General features: G+C 37.9%; 1 protein-coding gene across 6 annotated transcripts in view; it reads right to left on the bottom strand.

Annotated features, from left to right (window-relative positions):
* The window catches only part of PLCL1 (phospholipase C like 1 (inactive)), a 499,112-nt gene that overhangs the window by 91,176 nt on the left and 390,284 nt on the right, over positions 1-17,652 (bottom strand). For all 6 annotated transcript variants that reach the window (XM_049888889.1, XM_049888888.1, XM_049888887.1 and 3 more), the window contains exon 2: positions 2,682-5,156. In XM_049888889.1, coding sequence (XP_049744846.1) covers positions 2,682-5,102 — 2,421 coding nt within the window. In that variant the 5' untranslated portion in view covers positions 5,103-5,156. The remainder of the gene's footprint in view (positions 1-2,681; positions 5,157-17,652) is intronic.

Below are 17,652 nucleotides of genomic sequence, written 5' to 3'. Positions count from 1 at the left end.
TGGGTGTGTGGGTGTATATGTGTGTGTGTGTGCACGTAAACGATTTGAAGCAAACTGGATTATAACCAACCAAAAATACTGTGATATGCACAGAGATATCATAGAGAGCTAAATCGCTATTACATTTTATCTTTCTCAATTTTTGGCAGCTGCCACAGATATAGCACAAGGCTACACAGTGCTTTTCAAAAGAACACTGACATCACAAATTAGCATTGGCTGGCTGTGAATTCCTTATTTGATTTGGACTATGGTGATTGTACACTGGAGTGCATCTCCTCAAGGTAGCAGGCTGCTATTATTCACCACCCTTCATATGACTTATCATCAATGGTATTCCTTTGTCATCCCATCAGAAACGCACCTGACAGACAGATAGACGCACCAACAGACACACACACTGAAAATGTGTTTCATATAGTTACATTTGTCCGTGTTAGAGTCTTTAAAAAAAAAAAAAAACTCACTTGAAATAAGAATTAGGACTATTTTACATTCTGTTAGTGGTGAACAGTACCTAACCTATTATGTGTTTCATGAATTTAGTGACAGCGGTGGTGTTCCTTTTTTCTACTGATTAGGTTCCACATCACCCTTAACCTAAAAGACTTTATGTTGAAAGGATATCAAATTAAGTTACCCATTCTGCCTGAAAAAAAAAACTTTATCCATAATGAACTCTCCTTAACATGTATTTTAAATACAAAATATAAATTATTTAGAAGATATATTTCCAGAATTATATAGAAATACACAAAATCTATATTATAATATGGAGCCCTGTTGGTGCAGTGGTTAAGTGTTCAGCTGTTTACCAAAAAGTCAGCAATTTGAACCCACTAGCTCCTCCTTGGAAACCCTATGGAGCAGTTCTACTCTGTCCTATAGGGTCGCTATGAGTTGGAATCGACTCTACAGCAAAGGGTTTGGTTTGGTTTTTGGTATTTATAATATGTAAAGCTAGATGTATAAACAATTTATAATTAACCTTATATACTTAAGATTATATACCTATTTACAGTAGTTCTACAATTATATTAAGAAAAAGTCAAGTAAAAGATGCTGATATTTGGAGTCTGTTTGACATAGTAGGCAATCCACCCCACCTCAAGTTAAATGCCTACAATCTAGGTGTTTATATGTGATTTATGTACCACCATTTTAGCTAGTTAAAATTGCTGTTAACCCTACCCCAGAATTTCTGTGTGAAGAAATGTAAAAAGGTTTTCACCAAGTTGTAAGTTTGAGTTTCTGCATCATGTGACTCAAAACCATGAATGATCATGAGTTTTGGTATTAGGCAGCCCTGGATTTAAAACCCAATTTTGCTATTTATTAACTGTAATATTTGGGAAATTACTTAACCTCTTCAAGCTTGTTTTCTATTTTGAAAGTGGGAATTTTTTGGTGTAATTACTGTATTAATTAAAGGAATAAGTAAATTAAATCAAATGTTTTTCTCCTATCTTGCTTTCACACAGAGACTGCTACTGCTTCTGCCATCCAGCACTTTCTTGCACATTGCAGGTACTTAGTAAATATTTGTTGCTTGATTGTTTCTCAATAACATTAGTCTAGAATAACTGTATTAAACATACTTTATATAGATAAATAGAGTTGAAAAAATTTGCAACCATCTCTTGATTATAAGTAGTAATGAATGGAAGCAAACTAATACTGAATTTCTGTATTTCAGAATTGAGCAATTTATACATGTTCTCATTTAATTCTTGTAATAATTTTCTGCTGTATTATTTTTTTTCTTACCTTATTTGGAGAAAATCAATTATACCAGAGACCTGAAATAATTTGCTTGAGATCACACAGGGATAGATTTTAATCTATAACTCATGTTTTTTCAATTAAATCACATTTCTAAGAGAAGACTGAATAGTTTTCAACAAGTTCAAGTGTTAAGTTTTGTTTAATTTTGTGCTTTTTTGGGGGGGAGTACTTTATTATCATTGTTATACATTTAAGCAACTTAATTTAATAGGCATTACATTTTTAGTATGGTTTCACACTCTCTTCCATGTTCATATCTGTAAATATTTTGTATACTATACTTAAAAAAAGAAAATTTTTTTAAGTATGTGTGTGTGCTTGCAGATAATAGTTTACATATTATACATGTATAATATTTTATGTTCTACTTTTTCATATTTTTTTTCATATGCCTATTCCTATACCAAACCAAACCAAACCCACTGCCGTCGAATCGATTCCAACTCATAGAAACCTGATAAGACAGAGTAGAACTGCCCCATAGAGTTTCCAAGGAGCACCTGGTGGATTTGAACTGCTGACCTTTTGGTTAGCAGTTGTAGCACTTAACCATTACACCACCAGGGTTTCCCCTATTCCTATACATCAATTTTATTACATACATATTAGGGATATTTAATGGATTATAGTATTTTTGTTTTGTTATGTTGATAGTCCATTAATGGGCTTAATTCAGGACAAATTTAATATAGCATCTTAGTTAAAAACTTAAAAATATATCTTATTTATCACAGGCAATACTGAACCTAGTTCAGTGGTACATGAAATTACACAAATATTCTGATCATTTTTGAAGGAGAGATCAGATTATAAATAAAACACAATGCTTACTAGTAAGAGAAGGGTTAAAAAAAAAGAAGTAGGAGTAGAGGAGGTAAATATGAGATTTTTCCTACCTGCATATTTTCTCTCATATCTATGGCTTCTCTTAAGGGATGAACTGCTAGCTTAAAGATGTCGTCTATGGTTTTAAGGCCAATATTTCTGAGCATGGTATATTCCCGAACTTTCTTCCCCATTCTCACTGAAAGGCTGCGCTTCTGTGCCTTCCCTCCTCCACTTCGATTAGTTATTGCTATGTGTACAAAAAGTGTTACATGCTCCATGATGTCGCTCACAAAAGAACGCAGGGGTACATGTCGATATCCAGGTTGCAGACATTCAAATGGTATTGTATATTGTCCTATAAACTCATCCCCAATATAGTCATCATCTAGAACAACAAAACGGATCATGGCCAGCTCAGGTAGGTTAACTTGAAACTCAAAAGTTTCATCAAAAATAGGATTATCACTGTTTTGTTGTACAGTTTTAGTTCTTTGTTCTGAACAGTCTGCAGGAATTCCATGAATCTCTATACAAACATAGGGATCTATGACATCCCCTTTGGCACAAGCTCCCTTGGGCTTTGGGAAATTCTGACCACTGATGATCTTGATATGAAGGGCTAGAGGAGAAACCCCGGGTACAATGCCCTTTGTATTTGCACTAAAGTAAGAAACTTCATCTCGCATGATAGAAGGCCTTAGAACATAACCACATCCACCATTCTGAAGAAACCAGCCAGTGTTAAGGTCCATCATTGGACCTGGAGTCTGAAAATTCATTGCCACAATCTGACAGCCACAATTCCAAAAGTCCTGTGGATTCAAGTTACTGGAATCGATTCTCATGGCACTTGGATAGATTCTTGATAAGAACTTCTTATTATAATTTACAAAATCCTCTGGGTATTCATTTGCAATTCGGCTGGCCTCTGTTTCACTGAAGGAGCAAATTTCCCAGTAGTTTTGGCTTTTCATAGACAGTTCAAAATCCCTGTACTGAACAGATTTACAAATGGATACCAAATCAGAGAGCTCCCTACAGAGCCATATTTGTTTCTGCTCATCATTGTAGTCCACTGACATCCTTCGGGACATTTCAGCTTCCTCATCTTCATCTGTTACTTCCCCCTCTAAAACATTGGAATCAGAAGGCAATTTCTTTCCTTTTACAATGATCTTTCTTTTTAGTTTTTCTGGTGAAGGGAGGTAGGATTCAGATGGCAAAGGTGCTTCTGTGTAGAGTTTATTGCCAAAGATCTTTTTCATCTGTTGAACCATTACCTTCTGCTGTGGTAGGGAGCAGTGATTCCCCAAGCAGAGAATGAGTGGGTATTCAGAAGCAACAAAAGCGAATTTGTTTATTACCTCTATAACACTTTGAAAGGAAAGGTGTGTTGTCACATTATTTCGATTACAAAGGATTGGTTCGTTGTCTGGACCATCACTTACATCGAGTTCAATGCTTCGACAGCCCATTTTCAAAGCTCTAACATACCCATTAATATCTGCTGGCCCCCTGAATTGGTCTTCGATCAGGTAGGTATTGTGAGAGGCATTGATATAGTAGTGAGATAATGGCTGAGTCATATCTTGGGCAACCTTCTTTTGCTCAGGATCAAAAATGTCACATTCTGGTGACAACAAATACTGAGTAAAGCCATCAATGGCAAGAAATCCTTTTTGACGCCCCTCTTCAGAAAGTTCATATCTCCGAATAATGTCTAAGCACATATCCTCCGTGATGTGGGTGACTCCTTGCTCAGCTTCTAAAAAGAGCATGAGATCATTGGCATCCAAATATTCTTTGTTTTTGGATATCTGTACAAGTAAGAAATATACTTCTGGCCTGGTGCAGAGTTCACAGAAAGCTTCACAAAATTCCTCTTCCGTCACTCGGGTAGTTAGTTTCTCTTTGCTCTTCTGGATTTCTTTAAACTTTAACCTGATCTTGGATTCCTTCAGGGTAGGGTTGAGTTGTTTTATTAACTCTACAGAGGTGTCTTCCAAAATAATCCCATTGCCATCGATATCTGCTGCTTCAAACACTGTTTTCAGCCACATGAACCTTGGCGTGTTCTGGTTGTCCTCCATAAAATCAAGGGGTTGCTTACTTCTAGAAACCAGGTAGCGTAATCCTGACACCCAGATATTTGCTACATCAGCCGAATTGGCTACGAGGTCCAGAGACTCGTAGTTTTCCCCATGAAGTATGGAAAAGGCACAGTCCTCACAAATCTGGTCAGCAAGGCCATTGTTTCTAAATGTTTCTGTGTTCTTTCCAAGTCTGATCTCTTTTATGGCAGCAATATCAAGCTTAGCTTTCTCAAGGTCTTTCTTGGAAGGTTCCCAGCGGAGAGCTTGGAGGTCTGTGTCCAGAGTAAAAAATCGGTTGTAAATGCGAGAATTTGGCCGGACTTTCTTCAGTTCGCAGCCAGCTTGCATGAAACTGATACAGTCACTTGCGCTGCTAATCTTTTTTTCTGAAGGCATGCTGCTGAAAGACACAGTTTTCTTTCTTCCACCACATTTCTGGTTTGCAGGGTCCTGTAAAGTAATTTGAAAACAGTGAATCAATTTCCTTTAGAAAATGGACACATTCAGTAACACTCTACAAACCCCTCAGACTCTTTTCTATTGTGATTATTTGGACAGAGACTGGCCTAAAATTTACCTTCTCGCTGTCTAACGAAAGAGAAATTGCCAAGAAAATTGATACCATAAAGTTTAGTAAAAACTGATTTCTCAAATGCCTGTGTGCCCTTTAAAATAAAAGTAGTAGCGATGTTAACTACCGATAGCTCTTTATTTGTTCATTAAATCAGATTTCTTAAGAACCTCTGCCTACTGATGCATTAACAACCTGGCTCGAGTACCTACAGGTATGCAAAAGAAATAAGGCTAGATTTCTTTAAAAGGTTTCTTCATTTATACTTTTCAAGTTTAAAAAGATCTTACATAAAACATGTGTTCAAATAAACGGCTTTACCTTAACATATTTTATATTCCAAAGTGTTTACAAAACAGCTTAACTAAAAATCACTTTTTTTCCTTAGACTATTTTGAAAAATAACTAGAGGTATCTTGAAAGACAGGTTGAGCGCTAACAATAGCCAAATGAGTCTCATTTGACTAAGATTTCCCATCAGGTTCCCACAAATGAATGTTATGGGAATTCACACCTGCATCAACATAGTGCTATTAGCAGCCACGGCTTAGAACCAAACAGAAACATGGATGCTCTCTCTGACTTTGAAGATTCTTCTAATTTAATTTAAATTTCAAAGCCTTTTTCCACAAGATTTCACAGAGTATTATGACAAATGAGCTGGTACCTTTTTAATAAATATTTCACTGAATTTAAGCAAAGATTATAGAAAATTCCAGCAAATTTTAACGAAAATTTCACGAAGCTAAAGTTCAAAAAAAGAAGTTTGATGTTGATAACAGAATACCATCTGGCCCCTAATACATGGTATATAAGTATTTGTTGTTTTGTTAAATAAAATACTGTACTATCTTTATGCAAACCCTCAGGTTTTTTTCTCCCATTTTGATCAGCATTCCACCCTGGAAAGGCTCCTAGATTCTGCAGGAAGGATTCTTTTCCTACCTATCTTGCTCTGGCTTCACACCTCTTCCATGCACCTTGAAAATAACCCCTTGACCCATTTCTGGAAGGTCCTTGGCGCTTAGTCACACAGCGTCCCAGTCTTTTCAGCCCATTTTACCCAGCGCTGGCCAACAGAACATCAAACATCATCTATTCAGATTAGTGTATGCGAAATAGGTTAATTATTTGTTTCTTGTGACTGCCCTTCTTGGATGAGTCAAGGCCTTCTCACCTATCATCCTTAAATATAGGCCCAGTCCTCTGAATACGCATAAGATGATGGATTTCATCTTAGTCCTGGACTGTCCACTGTGTCTATCAATCCCAAATCATTTACATTGAACATCTGACTGATGATGCTTAAAACTGGATATTTCTTTATGCTTTCTTCTGTTCAGACCATAAAAAAAAAAAAACCTGTTGCTGTCAAGTCAATTCTGACTCATGGAGGTCCCATGTGTTACAGAGTAGAACTGTTCCAGAGAGTTTTCTTGGCTATAATTTTTACAGAAGCAGATCACCAGGCCTTTCTTTCATGGTTCCACTCGGTAGGTTTGAACTGTCAACCTTTCAGTTAGTAGTTGAGTACAAACTATTTGCCCCACACAGGAACCCGTTCAGACATAGACTCCAGTTAATAGTGCTCCCAGCTACATCATCAATTAATATATTTCTCCAGGAAGAAATTTCCCAAAAGCACCTTACTGCATGTTTATAGTACACCATTTTATAAGCATACCAAAGAGGCAGGACCGTCCTTAGGACAAAAAAAACTAGTGTCAATTTGTGATTAGTCAGTTTACTAGCTATATGACCCTGTGTAAGTCACTTAACCTCTCTGAATCTGAATTTCTGATTTGAAGATAAGCATTAAATAAGTCTGGTGGCACAAGTGGTTAAGTTCTCAACTGCTAACCAAAAGGTCAGCAGTTCAAATGCACCAGCCACTCTATGGGAGAAAAATGTGGAAGTCTGATTCTATAAAGATTACAACCTTGGAAACCCTATGTGTAGTTCTACTCAGTCCTATAGGGCCACTATGAGTTAGAATCTACTCGATGGCAGTGTTTTTTTTTTCATTGCCATAGAGTTGATTCCAACTCATAACTAACCTATAGGACCAAGGAGAATGCCCCATAGGGTTTCCAAGGAGCAGCAGGTGGATTTGAACTGCTGACCTTTTGGTTAGCAGCTGAGCTCTTAACCACTGCACCACCAGAGCTCCATAGGATCACTATGAGTCAGGATTGACTTGACAGCAGTGGGTTTGGTTTTGGGTCTGGTATATATAATAGAGTTATTGTGAGATTCAAAAAAGAAAATGTATGTGAATGCACCTTGTAAACTGTAAGTGCTTGTAAGGTTATTCTTTTTTTAAGAAATAGAAGCAGGCGGAGCCAAGATGGAGGAATAGACACTTCCGGTGAGTCCTCTTTACAACAAAGACCTGAAAAAAACAAGTGAAACGAGTATATTTGTGACCAGCTGGGAGCCCTGAGCTTCAAAGGGAAGCTTAGAAAATGAACTGAGGGGCAGGGGGAGGAAGAGACCGTTCAGAAGTGGAGAGGAGTTACTGGACCTGAATCGCGGGGATCCCTCAGGAACCATTCCCGGAGTGGCAGTGGCGGGCTGGTACTAGCATTTGGCCACAGTTTCCTCAGGGAGAAGCAGCCAGCCACACAGCCTACTCACACCTCCCGAACCTGAGAAGAATGGCGCTCTCGGCAAAAGCTAAGTAGTTGCGTATATTTTACCATGGCCCTCCACCCCCAAGCTGGATTCAGTGGCTGAATTCCCTGGGCCTGAGATAGGTCTTGTTGAGCACCTAGAGCCGCCCTCCTGGCCTTGGAGAAGGAAAACATTTGCAATTGGGGAAAAATATAATTTGTCAACTCCACTAACTGGGGGAGCTCAGGACAGAAGTGGCTCCTGTCCAGGCATAACTGGTCCATGGACCTTGAGCAGCTTTCCCTTCTGCATGGACCTGTGTGGGCCTATTTCAGGAGAACAGGCCCTTGTTGGCAGACTCCAACCATTTCAGCTATGCGGTGGAGAGATGGGTATTTGATGTTTGACATTGTTTTGCCTATTAAACAATGTCCTCACCTACCCACAGCAGGGACCTAAGGACTGGTAGCTCCACTCAGGTCACCCAGCCACCTGTGACAAGGGTCTAAGGATAACTGGTACCTCCCAGTCCTTACAACCAAAAACTTTGGGTGCCCGTGGTCCATCTGCAGAACCCATCCACCTGCATGCTCTAGGGAACAGGGACGTGCTTTCCTCAGAGATACTTGAGGGTCGGTTCTCAGCCCCCCGCCTTGTTCAGAGCATGACCCCTGCTGTAATTAGATACCGGTACGTACACCAATCATCCCTGCCCCTCTAAGACTGTAGGACAGAGCCTGTACCACACATTTGATGATCAGCTACCTGGAAACTTGAGCTGAATCCATACAAGAAAACTGACTGGACTCCTAAACTGATATACCTGAAAACAGCTCTAGCTATCTGGGGATAGGACCACAGAGCTCCAAAGGTGAAAATAATCAAGCTAGCTCACGCAAGCAAACCTTGTGGGCATATCAAAACAAAACAAAGCAAGAAGCTATGACACAGTAAGCAAGCATAAACTAATACAATAACTTATACATGTCTCAGAGACAATAGTCAATATCAAGTCACATAAAGAAACAGACCATGATCACCTCAGCAGGCTCTCAAAACAAAGAATCCAGGGATCTTCTAGATGAAAGTGCATTCCTGGAGTTACCAGAGCCAGAATACAAATGTATACTATACAGAACCCTTCAAGACATCAGGAAGGAAATGAGGCAATATGCAGAACAAGCCAAGGAACATACGGATAAAGCAACTGAAGAAATTAGAAAGATTATTCAGGAACATAATAGAAAAATTTAATAAGCTGGAAAAATCCATAGACAGACAGCAATCAAAAATTCAGAAGATTAACAATAAAATTACAGAAGTAGACAACTCGATAGAAAGTCAGAGGAGCAGAATTGAGCAAGCAGAAGCCAGAATTCCTGAACTTGAAAATAAATCACTTGGCACTAATATATTTGAGAAAAAAAAATCAGATAAAAGAATTGAAAAAAATGAAGAAGCCTTAAGAATCATGTGGGGCTCTATCAAGAGAAATAACCTACGAGTGATTGGAATACCAGAACAGGGAGGGATAACAAAAAATATAGAGAGAATTGTTGAAGATTTGTTGGCAGAAAACTTCCCTGATATTGTGAAAGGTAAGAAGATACCTATCCAAGATGCTCATCGAACTCCACATAAGGTAGATGTTAAAAGATGTCACCAAGACATATTATAATCAAACTTGCCAAAACCAAAGATAAAGAGAGAATTTGAAGAGCAGCTAGGGATAAACAAAAAGTCACCTACAAAGGAGGGCCAATAAGAATAAGCTCAGACTACTTGTCAGAAACATGCAGGCAAGAAGGCAATGGGATGACATATTTAAAAAATTGAAGGAAAAAAATTGCCAACCAAGAATCATATATCCAGCAAAACTGTCTCTTAAATTTGAAGGTGAAACTAGGACATTTCCAGATAAACAGAAGTTTAGGGAATTCATAAAAACCAAACCAAAACTACAAGAAATACTAAAGGGAGTTCTTTGGTTAGAAAATCAATATCAGGTATCAACCCAAGACTAGAACACTGGGCAGAGCAATCAGAAGTCAACCCAGACAGGGAAATCAAAAAAACAAAGCAAGATTATTAAAAAAAAAAGAAAGAGAAACATTTCCTCATACACCTGGTCACTGTAGAACCATCAGTAGGCACTGACCAAGACTACTGGGCGTAATCACAAAGTTAATTCATTCCTGACTTCTGAGCAGTAAGACAACTTCTCAGTGACAAACTGAAAATATTAAAAAACAGCCACATAATATCATTTCCAACACTGAAAAGTATAATCAAAGAAATCTGGGCCATTCTGGCATTCTTTTAAAACAAGGTAGGCTCTCTTCTCTGGGGCCTCTTTTAGTTGTGCTTCTGTCTTTAAAAGCCTCCCTATTCTATTATTCAGGAAAAGGCCGAATGATTTATTATTCAATTGACTAAAACCCTGCCTCTGAAAAGGAAACATAATTTGTTTTAGTTATGGGATATTGGTGGAATGATTCATTGACTCAAGTATATATCAGCTCTTCAAGTGACAAAGATATAAATTACCCAATTGAGAGTAGAGAATATTGCCTCTCAGTGCCCTGGCATTTAACAAGTCAGCTCCTGCTTTTCCGGAGAGTTCTTATTTTTAATTAGTCCATAGTGGTCCATTTCCTCATCCTTAAGAAACAACTATAAATCTTCAGCTGTTTACACACAGATGCACAATTAGAACAAATTTAAATTTGCCACAACACACATGCTCAAAAATACCAGATATTTGTGTGTATTTTTCCTCACGGCACTTCTGAGATAGGATTAAACTACTAAGTAAAATATAGAGAGAAACTGTGTGCCTTGTGATGGTAAATTAGACTGTGACTCAGCTCAAAGCTTATCATTTGACTAGCTTTTTAAACTAATGAGAGCTTTCAAATTAAAAATTACTTTTATGTAAGCAGACCATGTTCCAAACAGGATTATCGTCAGCAGAGTTGTAAAACCTCTAATAGTTCCTAACAAATCTTAAATGGGAAATTATTCCTTCTCGAAATGCATAGGCATGGTTCTTGTACAGTACTCTATACACAGTCATTCACTAGTTTTCGCCACAGTCTAACACTCCAGTTTTGATTGAGCCGCTGTTTATTGATGAAGACAAAACTAAGGTTGTAAGAATAGCTTTCTCTTAAATCAAGACTTTCCTCCTAGAAAGATAAGCCTTTGGGAGATAATTTTTTTTTACCTAGTCTAGGGAAAAATCCACCTGCCCTATAGAACTTATTTCTTGCTTTCACCTCCAATGTGATTACAAAATGTATGCCAAAATGCCTTAAAACTTGCAACCAGTAAAAAAGAAATGATCATAGGTTGTCATCTCACAAGGGACAAAATCCAAAATTATCACAAGCCCCTAAATGAGCTAAAAAAACAGCCACAGCACATGTGAACAAAGAATAAGTTTGTCTGCTGATGACGACAGACAACATGAGTTATATTTAAAATATGTTTAGATAACTTTCAGGACCCTTATATTTCTTTAGTTCTGCCATGGGGGAAAAATAAGTATCTGGACTCAGTGAGCAATCGTACTGTTTTTTCAGTGGCCATGGTACCCTGAGGCTCTGAAAGGCCAGGGAGAAGGGAAAATGGAAATGATGTGTCAGTGGATTGAAGATTCCAAATCTCCTTCCGCGTTCTTCCCTCCCACAGCCTCTTTGCCAGGGCTCTACATCCCCACATCTGTATTCCCCTCAAGAACATTTTGGTGGGTTGGTACGGTGAGGGTGGGGCTGTTAAAGTAAACAGAAAGTAATACTGATAGTTGAAGAAGAAGTTAACATGTTACTTATAGATCTTCCTTGTTGATAAATACATTAAGATTTTTTTTTGGTGACGAAGTAAGAGCCAATCCATTGCGCTTATCTATATAGTTTGTCAGTTCAGGTGTGTTCTTGTTAATTTTAGCTTATTAAATGATTAAATAGACTCCAGTAGCCATGGGTATATCTGGGAAATTATTATACAGTATGTTATGAATTGAACTGTATCCCCCCAAAAGATATGTTGAAGTCCTAACCTCTGTACCTGCGAATGTGACCTTGTTTGGGTCTTTGAAGATGTTATCAGTTAACATGAGGTCATACTAGAGTAGAACTGCCCTACAGGGTTCAACAAGCGCCTGGTGGATTCAGACCACCGCCCTTTTGGTTTGCAGCCGTAGCTCTTAACCACTACACCACCAGGGTTTCCAGTGTGACTACTGACCTTATATAAGAAGGAAGAAAGGCAAAGTGACACATTGAGGAAAGATGGCCATGTGACAACAGAGGTAGAGCTGAAGTTATGATGCAGTGGTTAGCCAAGGAACCCCTAGGGCTACCAGAAGCTGGGAGAGACAAGAAAGGATCTTCCCCCAAAATTTCAGAAGGAACATGACCCAGCTGACATGTTGATTTGTACTTCTAGCCTCCAGAACTTTTGAGCAAAAAATTTCAGTTTCTTGAAGCCACCCACTTTATGGTACTTTTTTACAGCAGCCTAGGAAAATAATACAGGCTACAAGGATTTTCAGTTATTTCAAGGCTGAACTTCCTCGCTTCTCGATGAGGCGAAGAGGCTGAAGTACTAACTCCCTCAAAAGCTTCTGTAGAGCAGCTTACAGCAACAACCATGACAACAAAAGTTTAAATTTATCAGGATAAATAGCACATTGTGATGATTCTGCCTGCCCCCCTAAATTAAAGCTTGGACTTATATTCTATGAGGTCCAAGTATTATTCTTTTCTATTTCATAACATTCTATGTTTAAATTTCCAAATTATCACTGTATTAAAAAAAGGATCACATTTAAACATGTTTAACAAATAAAACCAAATTATTAGGTTTATAGGTCCCTGATCATCTCCAGAGAATACTTCTCATTTTGGAGCTATTGTCTTTTTTAATTAATCAACACTTTGTAAAGGATTTAATCATCAGATTCAAGAAGAGTCTCATATACTAGTAGAGCAATAGACAGATGTTTTTACTCTTTTGTTAGAACACGACATTGGTTTGTCTATGAGCACTGTTTCTAATACACTCACATAATAAAGATAATTTCTATCTAATCCCAGGCCATAAAGGCTAATTTTTAATCTTAGAAATCATTTCAAAATGGTGGGTAAAATGTTCAGATGTTTTACTTTTTTATTTTTTCATTATTTTCTACAATATTGTTGCTTATTCACTGTCAGGAATAAGATGCCAGTCTTGATTAGTGAGACTCCCACGCAACAGTAAAAGCGCTATAGCTCCCTAAACATGTTTTCTTAGACTCAAGTTGGGGGAAAATGTTCACATAAGCCAAATTAATAAACCTGTTTCCATAAATTCTCATTGGCATTTGCTTTCTCTGAGCCCTAAGAGGTTGGATGTGATGCAAGTTCTTTAACAAAAACTCAATAAACACAGTCATTTCTCTTCATTCCCAGAGAAACTCTGCCTATTCAATGCGAGCACAACTTTAGATCTCAGTCATGAAACTACTAAATTATTTCAATGTAATAATTGCAAGGAAAGAGTATACTGAAACATTATATGAAAATTAGAGAGTCAGTATAAGAAACATCATTTCCACATTTCCCTACCTATGACCTGATGAGTGTGTTTAAACCTGTAATGTATTGTCATGTATTCTTTTGGTTGTTTTGGCAAGTTTGTTTTTAAGCAAACTGTTCTAAGATAACTCTTTTTTAAAACAGAACAAATTTACAAATCCTAAAGAATAGCCATCAAAACACCAGTTGTCAAAGGAAGAACCTTGTTTCATAACGTGCAAATCTAGCTACACAAATGCAGATACGCTAAAGTGACATTCACTTTTCTCTTTTAGTCTAAGAGGGAGATGTGATGATAAAAGTGGGAAGTAGAAAGAAATATGAGGTAAAATCAGTTCTTGATTGTATGTGTTCATAAGGGAGTCTAGGATGACTTCAGGTTTCTGGCTTGAGAGATAAATGAATGGAAATATCACTAAATGAGATATGGAATACCAGAGGAAAAGAAGCTGAAGAGAAAACTAAGTTTCTTCCTGTCCATAAGGGGTTTTGATGGTTATGGCTAACAGAAAGGCTGGAGGCTTGAGTTCACTCAGAGGCATCTTGGAAGGAAGGCTTCATGATCTACTTCAGAAAAATCAGCCACTGAAAAGCCTATAGAGCACAGTTCTGTTCTGACACACATGTGGTTGCCACGGATTAGGGTCCATGAGAGACAGCAACTAGCTGGTGGCTGGTTGGTTGGATGGGCCACCTAAGTGAAGTTAGCCAGTAGAAAGTTGAATATAGGAGTGGAAACCTCTGGGGAGAAGTGTAGGCTAGAGCTCCAAAGGTGGGGGCCATGGCCATAAAAGAGAAACTGGACCCTGAACATGAAGAAAGTCACCCAAGAGATAAGAAGAATCAATAATGAGCTGAACCCAGAGGAAAACCAGTACTTAGAGAATGGACAGAAGAAGGAGACAAAAAAAAAAAAAAAAAAGGTCTGAGGAGTCAAAGAATGAGGAACATAAGCTTTTACAGAAGCCAAAGAATAGAGCTGGAAAAGAAGAATGGAGTATAGGCAACTGGAAAATAAGCTCTGAACATGGCTTAATGGATTCAGCAGTTAAGATGTCTCTGGTAATTTTGACAAGAGGGTGTCCCATGTTCCTTTTAAGATAGTGAGGAGAGTGATGTGGGTGAGAGCCAGGCTGCATTTATCAGAAGAGCTGAGAACAAAAGGTTCCAGGACAGGAGAACAAAACGTACAAAGGTCCTACGGTGGAAGAAAAGACCAGGATGGCTACAGTGTAAGCGAGGTATAGAGTGGCTCCTAATGAGAATGGAACAATAGGCAGAGACATCCTCGAAAATGCTGGATTGGAGTGGAATTCAGTCCTGATACATATACTTTTCCTGTCCAATGGGCCTATGCCAAATCCACATCCATGTTTGGCAGTTAGATCATCTACAGAAAATTCAAACTGCTAGGGCCTCTCCCTTCACAGACAGAATTAAGAAGATGGAAGAGTGGTATTACCTTCAGATTTCAAATAAGGGAGGGTTGCAACTGTAAATTATACCATTAATTCCACATTAAAACTTCCAAAGTTATATTCCCACGGTAAATTCAAACCATTTAATGTAGGGTCACAAAAAGGTGACACAATTTTTTATGGAAGAAGAATCAATGCCTTTGAATTATGGTCTTGGCGAAGAACATTGAATATACCATGGACTGCCAGAAGAATGAACAAATCTGCCTTGGAAGTGGTATTCCTTGGAAGAATGCTCCTTGGAAGCAAGGATAGCGAGACTGCGTCTCACTTACTTTGGACATGTTATCAGGAGGGACCAGTCCCTGGAGAAGGACATCATTGCTTGGTAAACTAGAGGGTCAGTGAAAAAGAGAAAGATCTTCAATGAGAAGGATTGACACAGTGGCTGCAACAATGGACTTAAGCATGATTATGAGGATGGTATGGGACCAGAAAGTGTTTCATTGTGTTGTACACAGGGTCACTATGAGTCAGAATCCACTTGATGGCACATAACAACAACACCACCACCATGTGACCCACTCAGTTCCACTTGTGTGGTACGGGGGGGGGGCAGTTGTGATAATCACTTCTGAAGTCTGTCCCAAGGTCTGTGAACCTTTGGATGTCCCTAGTGGCTCCCTAAGTCTGGCTGGTGAAAAGCTGAATAGCTGCTCTATTATCCATAAGGAAAGCACCCATTCTCGATACCATCTTATGAGTCGCTGGAATTTAATTAATGCTAGTGTAGGCAATGCTAAGTGTATGTATGCCCATAACTCTTGCCGAATTAAGTTTTATGTCTGTATTTAACATTATTTTTCATTTATAAGAGGTGGTCCACTTAATAAAATGCACTGAAGCCATCTCCTTTAGGAAACCCTCTCCAAGGCATGTGTGACGGGTGGGGATGGGATACAGTAATAGAAATGCAGGAAGCCAGTGACCCTCTACATTTTGCACATTTCTTAAACTACTTTCCTCTCTTGAAAGCAAAAATAATTGACGTTCTACTGGGAAAGCTGAGTATAGATACAGATAGAGTCCATTTCAGGGTGGTTCCTTAGTAACATCGATTTGTTTTGTTAAACAAAGGAAGCCTCCATTATTCTACATCTCACTGCAATCATTCACTTATTGGAAGCTCATTAAGAAATGACACTAAATAAAATGGATTATTTCAAGCTCTTCCGCATGGTTTTTATCCAGGTAGCATTTTTCTGTAAGTTTAACTCTTATTATATGTGGCCCGTGTATTATTCCAAAATATTCATTTATTCAAAGGTTGACTGAGCACCTGCTATGTATTCAGAATCATACAACTTATTTGTTCTTTAAAAAATAATTAATCCCAACACTAATGTTGCCTGGAATAAATGCTTTCTATCACTGTTTTAATGTACCAGATTTTTTAAACTGATGAAATTAGCAAAAAGAATAATGATTTTTAAAAGTCATCAAATATAATGATTAGAACAAAGTGTATAAAGAATGCTTCTAAGCCAACAATAAAAACAGCTTTAAATAACATTAAGGATGTTTGTGAATCAACAGTAGAAAAGGGCATGAAGAGCCGATAAGGTATGTTAAAAAGTACTACAGCAATTGTATAGTCTTAAATTATATCTTTAGTACTTAGTCTGAGATACTTAAATCCAGACACAAATCAAACTAATCATCAAAGTGTTCAAAACCTATAATGATAGTCTTAGGGAAAATAATTTTTGGAAACTTGGATTTGACAAGATGGGGAAAAACAAAAATGACTTCCACGTGGAACCTCACTAACTTTAATTACACAGCTCTACCTTGGATTCTACTATCCCCAGATATTCTAGAGAGACCTGGCTACTAATAATGTAACACTTATAAGAGTGTACTGCAGGGATCCGGACGATGGCATCAACAGGTTTAGTCACACCATGGTTCTGTTGTCTGGCTCTCATAATAACTGCTAATAGTCAGAGTGGAGAGCATTTTGTTTACTAGAATGATACTGGATTTTCAATAGGTTAAGAATTTTGCAATGCCTCCTAAAATAACTGGAATGGCAAAATCAGGATTAAGAAATCACATTCTATCTTTTTCATTTCAAAGACAAGAGGTTTCTCTATCCTCCTCTAGACCATAATCTTTATGACAGGCTAAAAAGATCTTGGTTTGAAATTTTTAACAAAAAATAGGAACACATCAACTTAAAGAAATGGTAAGGAGTCCCTGGATGGCACAAATGGTTAAGCGCTTGACTACTGGCTGAAACGTTTGCAGTTCAAACCCACCAGAGGCATCTCAGGAGACAGGTGTGGCGATCTGCTTTCAAAAGGACACTGCTTGAAAACGCTATGGAGTAGTTCTACTTTGCACACATGGGGTCACCACGAGTCAAAGTCAACTCAATGGCAACGAACAATAAGAATAACAGTAAAGGATACCAAAATATCTTTTTTGAGTCATTATGTCCTAATTTATCATTTTAAAATTAAACATCTGAAACAAACCTATTTATATAATGTCTATTAAATGATGATGGAGTAAAGGTGGAGAATTACCTCTCCTTGAACCTTTTTCTGTATTCTTTTATCGCTGTAATTCATTCAAGATAAAAAGTTATTAAAATCCAAAAAAAAAACACTGACTTTTCATTGCAGATCAAAGACTGTTTCACTGGTTTGGACTTTTTTTTTTTTTTTCAATGAGGAAAGTCATGGATTTAATTTTAT

Source organism: Elephas maximus, chromosome 6 (genome assembly GCF_024166365.1).
Source record: "Elephas maximus indicus isolate mEleMax1 chromosome 6, mEleMax1 primary haplotype, whole genome shotgun sequence".
Taxonomy (NCBI): Eukaryota; Metazoa; Chordata; class Mammalia; order Proboscidea; family Elephantidae; genus Elephas; species Elephas maximus.
The sequence above is the reverse complement of the archived record's forward strand: the minus strand, read 5'-3'. Positions and strand labels throughout refer to the sequence as shown.